The sequence below is a fragment of the Mesocricetus auratus genome, unplaced genomic scaffold (assembly GCF_017639785.1).
Source record: "Mesocricetus auratus isolate SY011 unplaced genomic scaffold, BCM_Maur_2.0 Super-Scaffold_6730, whole genome shotgun sequence".
In the NCBI taxonomy this organism is placed as follows: domain Eukaryota; kingdom Metazoa; phylum Chordata; class Mammalia; order Rodentia; family Cricetidae; genus Mesocricetus; species Mesocricetus auratus.
In genome coordinates, this window is record NW_024429184.1 from 86,908,989 (window position 1) to 86,919,010 (window position 10,022).

A 10,022-nucleotide genomic window follows, 5' to 3' on the forward strand; every position below is an offset into this window, starting at 1 on the left:
GTTACCAGCAGCAACTAGCATAATCTCTTCTGAGTTGTGAGCTAACTGTGGAATACTACTTTAACTATGTGAAGGTGTGTTACATTTGTTTAATGACCTAAGGGTGTGTGTTTAATTGTGTAAAGATGTGTTGCATTTATTTCACCTTGCCTGCCTAAAGCACCTAATTGATCTACTACAAGGCTGAATGTCCAGGAGCTAGGCAAGAAGGGGCTAGGTGGAGCTGGCAGGCAGAGAATAGATAGGAGGAGAAATCTAGGCTTGAGAGAAAGAGGAGGAAGGAGAAGAAGAGAATGAGGGAGATCACAACCAGTCAGCCAGTCAAGAGAAGCAGTGAAAGGATATACAGGGAGAAAGAAAATGAAGAAGCCCAAGGCAAAAGGCAGTTAAAGGGAAACAGGCTAAGTTAAAAGAGCTAGCCAGAAATGAACCTAAGCTAGGACAAGCATTCAGAACTATTAAGTCCCTGTGTCATGATTTGGAAGCTGGCCCAAAAGAAAAAGCCTGGTGCAGTTAATACTGGTCACTTGTTTGAAATAAGTCACTTTCACTTAAAAGAATGACTATCAACTGCTGACTATTATACATGTATTTCTGAAGACAAACAGGGTCATTTAAAGGGACACAATGCATAGTATTTGCTACCAGAGACAAAATTTGACTTTCAAGTAAAAAAAGAAAAATTACAGCTCTGAAAGAAAAACAAATCTGTATCAATCACTTAATATTAAGCAAATTTGATTTCTTGTTGTCAGTCATAAGATCTACATAACTTGGTAAGCAGCATTCCCAGGTATTATGAAACCATTCTGAAAATGTGAGACAGACCAATGAGTCTGAAGGTAAAGAATACATAACATCTGTCAATAAGGCTTCAGGTCCCACATTATAACTAACCTTACAGAAATGCTGCCTGTTGACTGATCGCTGAAGGTGAATAATGACAATTATCTGAAAAGGCCTTTCATTTATAACTGCTTAGTCACCAAAATAACAAAATGACACGTTAAATGTAAAAACACTTGTTAGAGTCAACTTGCCAGAATTCCCATCAAACTATTTAAATTTAAATAAATTTAAAATCACAGCCTCAATTTCTAACATGGTCAAACATCAATGCTATAGCCACACGGAGAATCATTAACTCTTCAGTAATCTTTTTACTATGTAATACTCATAAAACAAAACAAAACAAAAAAACCTACTGGTTCGAGCAGTACCTTTGAAGGCAATGCTGTTGTACTTCCCACAACCCATCAAACAAAAAGAACATGATAGCTGGTGGGAATAATATAGTAATAACAACAATAGCATGTCCTTCCCTGTTAACATTAACTGTAACAAAACCATCAGGAAAAACTAATTTTTCAAAACACTTACCACATGCACAGGTCTCAGGGGAAAAGTTGCCTTAAGATACCTTAGCACCATGCTGGCAAGCAGACCCTTCTAGTTTCCCATTCACCTAACTGGTCAAAATCATTCTGATCTTTAAAACTCCTTAGTCATTTGTGTGAACAAGGGAGAGATCCCAAGCACAAGCAAGTATTTTCCTTTCCACCTGTATGTGGGATCTGAGGATTGAACTCAGGTTGTTAGAGCTGCATGGCAAGTGTTGTTACCCACTGAGCCATTTCACTGGTCCCCAAAATAACTCTTTACCACGTCAATATCTGTCTTACCAGCACACACTAGCCTGCTAATTCTCCCCTTCCTCCACTTGAGCAAATCTCCACCTTTTCCACATCCCAGGTCCAAAGCAGTGATATCACGGTTTTTTCTTTGTCGTACCTTTTCTAAAAATTCCCCTAAAAAAGAGAGAAATCGATCATAATGCATTTTCTCTATTTTTACTACAGCAACTTCTTAAAAACATAATAACTTCTGCCAGACAAAGCATATGAATTATATAAAACACATTAATGTATCATCAATTTGTCATCTTGTATTCCAAAATCTAAGAGTAACTAACTTGATCCTTTACCATCAGAATACACATAAACCATTTTACAATGTTAAAATGGTTTTTGAAAGATAATTTCAAAATTTGAATCAACATTAAATAGATAGCATTTAAGTTCTAATTTAAAAAAACTAACATTTGTAATAAGAAACTTATTTCTTACAGCTTTCTCTATTTCTTCCCATAAGGCAATCTTTAACTTCATATACACTAAGACTGAAGTAGTTATAGATAGATAATAGTAATTGATTCTTATTCTCTATAGTCAGGCTTAAGAAATACCCAAAACTATAAACTACCTTTTACCTCATAAACAGGCAAAAGTTCAGACAGTGATTTAAAAGGCTTATTGATAGTCTGAGATAAATGAAGTATTCAGCAGTACTAAAAGTTGATATAATGAATCTTACACTTATTTTTCCTGTTTTATCACTCTGTGTACTTTATAATTTGTATATGTATTATTTGGGAGGCAAAAATAATTAGTACAAATATTTCTATCTTTCAATATAGATAAACAGTAGTTTTCAATAGCACTGTAAGTATTCCATATTTAAATTTCTGCAATGACTGTCATACTTATTCACCAAAATAACAAAATGACATGCTAAATGTATAAACATTCTTTAAAGTCAACTTGGCAGAATTTCCATTAAACTTTATTTGTATGAATTGAAAATCAGACAAAAAGGAAAAAAAAACTTGACTACAAAAAACTTAAACACTGTACTCTTAAAATTTCTCTAAATTTACATAAGTCTGACTTAACTAGAGGAAGCAATACTACATTCAAAATTCTATTTTTCTCTACTCATTTCTATTTTAATTTAAAAGGTGAGTTTCCATAGACAAAATTTTAGCTCCAAAGCTAAAGTAAACATCATTTTCCCCAAGAAATCATATAAGACAAACAAGTTCTATGAAAACTGATGACAAGTCACTAACGGCTTGTAGGTAGAATCATAACACTGTCCTTTTCTTGACATAACAGAAACTCAATGTTCAATCCTACATGCCACTGCATTAAAACTATTAGAGTAACAGCCTTGGATAATATTAACTGTAGTATAAAGAAGCACACTGCCAAATGAAAGTCTATTTAACTCTCAACTAAACATCATTAATATTCCCATACATTCCAAAAGCAAACAATAACTTATGGACTACTTTTGGCTCTCTAGTTTTTTAAAGCCAAAGTGTGATCACAAAATGAAAAACAAATAATGGCCTTTGACTTAATATATGATTAACAATGGAGGGAAAAATCAAAACAAAGAAATGGGCCATGTATCAGAATAATAGATCACTTTCAATGTAGGCAACTTTGGCATCAACGGCCAGCACTGTAAAATGTAATTCAATAAAATTTTAAATCTCCTAACTAAAGGGCAAAAAAAGTAATCATACCAATAAGAATACTTTTAATCCAATTATTAAAGTTTCTTAGGTAAAAAATGCGACTTTGACTGCGCTTCTCCAAACCCACTTCCTGAAGTTCGTTATAGTGGGCAGCCACGGCAGAGCTGTGTCCTTCCTCTGACTTCTGAAACCGAAAAGGACAAAAGTCAAGGGTTAGAGCAAAAGTCCAGACCACCTGACTATGGAAGGAGAAACACAACTGAAGGAAATTTCGCAGAGCGATGGCGGCCCCACAGAAATACAGCTATTTCTACAGCACCTAAAAAGTGTTTCTCTCACTCTGAAGGTCTTTCTCATGGTCATCACCCGTATAATTTAAGACTACATGTTTTAAGGAAACTACTCTTTTTCCAGAATTTTGATTTATTCAATAATACCAGTCAATGGATGAACTTCCTAAAAGGGAGTAAGAATAATAAATGATTATACTGCAATATCAGTAGGACATTTTACGACTATATAATGCATACACACACAGGAGTTAGGATTTAGGAAGTTACATTCTATATCAGTGACTTTTATTATACATTATTAATCTAATGCAACAATTTTCTATCTGTATTTAGTAAAACCCTAGGCACTCAATTCCATAGTGGGTATGAGCCTTCTGTACCTAACATCTCCCTTTCCAAAATAACTCTTTACTTACTTTACATATCAAATTTAAGAGTAAATTTTTACTTAAAAAAAAATCTGCCAGTATAAATTTTAAACCCAAGTTTAACATATTAGCTCAACTTTTTACAAGGACACCAGTGGTGAAAGCCTGGCCTGCTACTTTCTTCTTCATGCCTGACAGCAAATGTTACTAATTTATAAAGTATTCTTTCTCTCCAGTCCCAGATTCAGCCTCAAAATCTTTTCCAATACGGTAAATGTTTGTTACCACTTGCTCCAAATCTTTTACATCAACTTAACCAAAATTATACTAAATATTACATATGCCAGATTAGAAGCTGGGAACAATTAAGTTTAGCACATTAAAAAATGAGAATAAAGCTGGGCACAATTTTGACATGTATTACTGTAAGTAACTTGAAACACCTGATTAAAAAAAAGGACAAAAAGGGGGCTAGAGAGACGGTTCAGCAGTTCCAGAGTGCCCAGGTTCATGGCAGTTTACAACTGTTCATAACTCCAGTTCAGGGGATCTGATACCCTCACAAAGACATACATTGAGGCAAAACACCAATGCACATAAAATAAATAAATAAATCTTTGGGGGGAAAAAGGGACAAAAAGGAAATCTACTGAACCATATACTGCCATTTTGAAAAAAATTAATAAAAAGCAAACTATAGAAACTAGCTTTCAAGATTCTGGCCAAATAAGAGTTCTAAAATAACACGAAAATGATCACAGGACAACTTTCACCTTAACAAACTTTAATTTTAGGAGTTGTCTATTGTGCATTAAGATACATGTCTCTCCATAGCTGTTCCACACTTGGGGTTAGCACACCAAATTACAAATAAGACACAAGAAGCATACTTTACGCTTTTCTGGAGCATCCTCAGGAACGTTATCCCTTTCCAGTTTCCTTTTCTTTGAATCAGCTCCATCACCACCAGAGCATTTTTCCTCTAAGATGATTTCAACATCAAGTTTTCTTTTCTTAGATGGAGAGTCACCCACATGACTTGAATTTTCCTCTACAAGATCATCTTCAAACTCTTTCCTCATTTTTGGTTTATCTACTTGCTGGCCCATAGGAGGAGTCTTTTCAGAAAGCCTCTGCCCAGATGCATCGATAGACTCAACACTTGGAGTAGATTCTGTTTCAGAATCTATGGATACTTTTGCCTTGTCAAAAGACATCTTTTCTGTTTTTGCAGAACTTTCCATTTCTGGTTACTTGAATTGACAGCAAAATTTCATGAATCAACACTGGAATGGAAAAAAAACCAAAACAGAAAAAAGGTATTATTTATAAACCTTAATTCTAAAACTCTAACATAATTTTAATGAAGTTGGTCATTTAGTTTCAGGAGTTTAAAACAATTTCAGTCACACAGGTAGGTTTAACCTATGGTCCAAGACCACTTATGGTCATTCATTATAGCTGTGAATATAGTCCAACACAAAAATCCTAACTATTCAGTGCATATCTCAAGCATGAAGTTTGTAGATGACATTCTTTCATAATGTCAAACGCTTGTACACACCAAGACTTAAAAAATGCTTATATATGAAGTTATAATTATATAGTAGTATTACAAGAACATGTGGACTAGTTTGGATGAAATAGGCCCATCCTTAACAACTTCCTCTCTGCCTCCTCCATCACTATAAAACAAAGCTCATTGGTCACACACTATTAAGTACAAAAAGCCAAACAATTAAACTGAAACCTCAAATAATACAAGTCAAAGTATTTCTGCTTCCCTTAAATTGCTTTTCTCTGACTTTTAGTCACACTGAAGCAAAAATAACTAAGACTAGTACTAGAGTAGTGGGGTTGCCACACTGTGACTACCCAACCATGTGGTGCAGATACCTGTGGAACTGATCTGAGACAATTTAAAACTATGTGTATGTGGGCCTAGTATGTTGTAACACAGTTACTTGATCAAACTTAAGTTTCTGTTCTTGATTCTCACTGTAAAGCTGGTAAGAAGTAGTTACAAATAACCATGCTATAAGCTGAGCACAGTGGTATGTGCCTTTAATCCCAACCCCTGGCTGCCAAAGATCAGAGGATCTCTGTGAGTTGGAGCCAAATCTTCATAGAATTCCAGGTCAGCTAGGGCTACACAGCAAGAGCCCATCTCAAAAAGCAAAAACAACAAAAAAGCATACAACAGCTTGAGTATTGACATTTCTTCCACTAGGTTAATTAGTCTGTTAGCTTTAAACTTAGCCTGAGACAAAGTTTCAGGGCAGGGACAACTCTACAAATTCTTTGCCAGAGCATAGGATGAATGGCCTGTAGTCAGATTCCCCAAAGCATTCCTGCTCCCTGAGATGTGAGACCTCTTAAGCCTGGCTTACCGTACTCCTGTTTGCATTCTAATCTTTTGGGTTCCCACCAGAATTACTATGTAATTATCTTCTAATCTTACAGTGTCTCACAGCAAAGGGCCTGCCCTGAGTGTCAAGAGACTTTGAACTCAGACTTTTGAGCAGTCCTGGAACTGCTAACTCTGGGTACTGAGAGTCAGTTACCTGCATCTGCATTATCAAACAGCCATGGAGCATGGAGGCTGGAAGCACAGTGTTAATGTTTGTGAAATTCCCCCACAGGCTATGTACTGAATGCTTGGTTGGTCTTCCACTAGTAGCACTATTGTGGAGGTTCTAGAGACTCTAGGGAGGTAAAGCCTGTTTGGAGAATGTATGTAAATTATACCTAGTTGTCAGTAATTACTTGACCATAGTGAGGTAAACTGCCTCCTTCTTTACACACTATCACGAGTATAATGGCCAGCCTTATCAGGAGCCTAGAATGATATTCTGCCTTACCACAGGCTTGGAATCACCAAAATCAAGTAGTATGGCCTGAAATCTCCAAAACTATCAGTTAAAATAAATCTTTCCTTTCTATACATTGCTCCCTTAGGTATTCTGACTACACAAAAATAATACAAGAAGTCAAGACTCTTGCAATCCTTATTTAATAAAGAACCCTGCAATTGTACAGAAAGTGGAGTGAAAATAGCTTCAGAAAGCTTGAAGACTCAGTCTTCAGTGTAACAAGCATTGAGTTGCTTTCAAATATGTTTTAAGGTGTATATGTTAAATGGGAGGAAGAAGAAAGTCATCTATTACAAAGGAATTGTAAAGGGTCTACTTATTCATTCATTCAATTAATTTGCCGGCCTACTACTACAAAGAAGTGCAATGTGAACTATATTCACTAAATTTTCAACTTCTACTAAAATATCAAGCTGTATTACTGAAAGTAATGAAAAAGGGAAATCAAAATTCAACACAACTAGAGACCATGAAATTTCAGGTTCTAAAAGTAATGAAGACATGCAGTGGTTTGAATGAGAATGGTCCCCATAGGTTAAATATCTGAGTATTTCATCTCAGTTGGTGCTACAGTTTGGCAAGGACTAGAAGGTGCAGCCTTGGTGGAGGAGGTCATGTTACCATGAGTGGGCTTTGTAGTTTCAAAAGTAGGGTCATTCCCAGATAGCACTCTGCCTGTGCTTCTGAATCAAGATGTAAACTCTTCAGCTATTGCTCCAGAAGCTGCCTGCTGCCATGTCCTTGACATAATTGTCATGGACTCTAACCCTCTGAAACTGTAAGCCCAAAATAAACTCTTGTAAAAGTTTGCCTTGGTCACAATTAGAAGAGTAACTAAGACAAGAGGGAAATTACTTTTAAAGGTCTTCTGCATAAAGAAGAGATGACATTATTTACATGAACAGGTTAAAAAAAAGTCACTGGAAACTGAGAAGGATTTCAGGGGACACTAGTTTTCACTAACTTTGAGAATTGACTCAAATTAACAGCATAACAAAATATGTTACTTAGGAACAACTGAATCAGAGAATAAAACAAAATCAGGTAGGAAAATAATTTACAGAGTAACTACTATAAATCAGTATCAAGGAAATTTGCTAATCAAATTATCAAAACTCTCACTTCTCCTCTACCATTTAATGCCTAGAAGAAACTTATTTTTACAATAAGACCATGCAAAATGTTATTGTTAGTTGTAATTATTGCCTAAAATTATTGGTATTTAAGGGTGAATTTTATTCAGCCTATGCTTCCATAATGTCATAAAAAGCATCCATGACTACAAAATGGCTACAAATGTCTAGAATTGTGCCAAACAACTCACTTATAGTGCTTTATTCGCTACACAAGAAAGCAATAACTCTTACCTCAGAGGATGGGAAATAGTTTATTCTGGGACCAAATTTGTGTGACAATGGCTAGGGGATACAGATTTAGGTTACTCAAATTCCATGTTCTAACATGCTGATGGTTCTAGTAAGTTTTACAGTGACAGAAGAAAGAAAATCCTAAATCCAGACACTTCCCAAATACAGTGGTGGAAATGTCAGGCAGGTGGCTCACAGAAAAGCAAGGAAATCTCAGCTATAGGACCCAAATGCTATCTGACAGCATGGTTGGCCTTTTAGTTGGTCAAAACCAGAGGTCCGTTTATACATTCCTAAGGATTTACCTAATGGTCACAAAAATGTTAGGCTGCATACAAAGCAAAATGGCTAGTAAGGAGGCTAAAGGTGGGCCAAGATAAGTAGGATCTGGACTTACAACATTCCATCTTATCCCAATCACCAAAGTTCTAAAAATCGCCAAGATTCTAGTCAACAGCTTTGTAGTGACAGCTTCTTTCTAGGAATTCTGGTTCACAGGAGCATTCTCTAGGCTCTGGGTTTGATCCTTAGCTTTGCACCAATAAAACTATCAATGATGATAGTGAAAATACTTGAAAGAGAGATGTCCCGATAGAACAATGGAGAAGGGTATTTTGACCTGGTTGTAATCGCATTGTAATTTGCCTCACAGAAATCAAGATATTCTAAAGACATAACCAGGATCTCTTGATCTATTAAATTGCTGAAACAACGAACAGAGAGAAGGGGAGGGTAGAGGGAAGGAGGGGTAGGGAGTGACGAAAAAGAAATATGAATGAATATTTCCCCTAGGACTCGGAAAGAAGCAAGCCAAAGGGAGTTAAGAACACTTTACAGGAAGGGACTGAAGCCCAGGCAAAGTAGGGGCATGGTAGGCGGGTCCACACCTTGGCCAAACAACATTTTTCTTGCCTCCTACTTAAACCTCACCCTCATTTCAAGACGCACAAGACAGAAAGATTATTAGATGGCTACCTCGGTGCCATTTCCCAATGTGTCACACAGAGTAAATCTCCTTTTTCTGCTTTCCATTATTAACTTGGCTGTTAATTGTTTTCCTGAGGGGGCAGAACCGTGCTAACTGGGGTGTGCGCAGGCTACGTATGACCCGCCATAAGCTCGGTAACGCCCCTAAAGTAAATCATTTTTCTCGGTCGTCCCAGTTTCTGCTTGCTAGCTTAATGGTCAAGCACGACCTCGACGGACCACCTTGACTGTCTATGGCGGGGTGCAAGACGATGAAACTGAAGGAGGGGGCAAGAAGTCCTCCAAGTTCATCTGTTCCCCTCCCGGGCCCCGCTGTTACTCAACCTCAGCTTCAGGTTCCTACGGCTCTGCTCCAGACAGAACAAACCCTCCTCGGGTCCCGACACCTCACCCTGCCCACCGCAGCCTCACCCCAGCCCCTCGGCCCGAGCGGAAGCACTGGGGCTTCTCCTCCCTGGGCTGGTGTGTGGTCTGGAGGAGCACCAGCGCCCGCCGTCTCAAGCCCAGCAGCGCCCGCACCGCTTCCGGCTCGGGGCACAATGAGCCTCACGAGGCAAGGGCCGGAGGCTGGAGGGAAGCGAGCCCAGCCAGGCGTCCGGGCGTTCGGCCCGTCTTTGCTCTTAGCGCGCAGGACTAAAGACAAAAGAAGCAAGAAAAGGCCAGAACGCCGAACGCCTCACTCACCCACACAGTCATCCACGCTTCTGTTTGCGGAAACGCCGGCCGGCGCCACGCGTGCCTTGTTACGTCACTTCCGGGGAGTGCGCCCGGGATTAGCAACCAACCTTGGGGCGTGGCTTCCGCTGCGCCGG

At 38.1% G+C, this 10,022-nt stretch overlaps 1 protein-coding gene across 3 annotated transcripts in view; it reads right to left on the reverse strand.

Moving 5' to 3' along the window:
- Positions 1-9,991, reverse strand: part of Rnmt (RNA guanine-7 methyltransferase) — a 31,968-nt gene extending 21,977 nt beyond the window's left edge. Inside the window, exons 1-4 of one of the 3 annotated variants that reach the window (XM_013116824.3) lie at positions 9,895-9,990; positions 4,874-5,269; positions 3,371-3,506; positions 1,683-1,808 (exon numbers count right to left, since the gene is read on the reverse strand). In XM_013116824.3, the coding sequence (XP_012972278.1) occupies positions 1,683-1,808; positions 3,371-3,506; positions 4,874-5,227 (616 nt within the window). In that variant the 5' untranslated portion in view covers positions 5,228-5,269; positions 9,895-9,990. Of the gene's footprint in view, positions 1-1,682; positions 1,809-3,370; positions 3,507-4,873; positions 5,270-9,621; positions 9,808-9,894 lie in introns of those variants that run through there. The other 2 variants (XM_040741651.1, XM_021229819.2) reach the window with 2 other exon arrangements.
- Between the last annotated feature and the right edge of the window lie 31 nt (positions 9,992-10,022).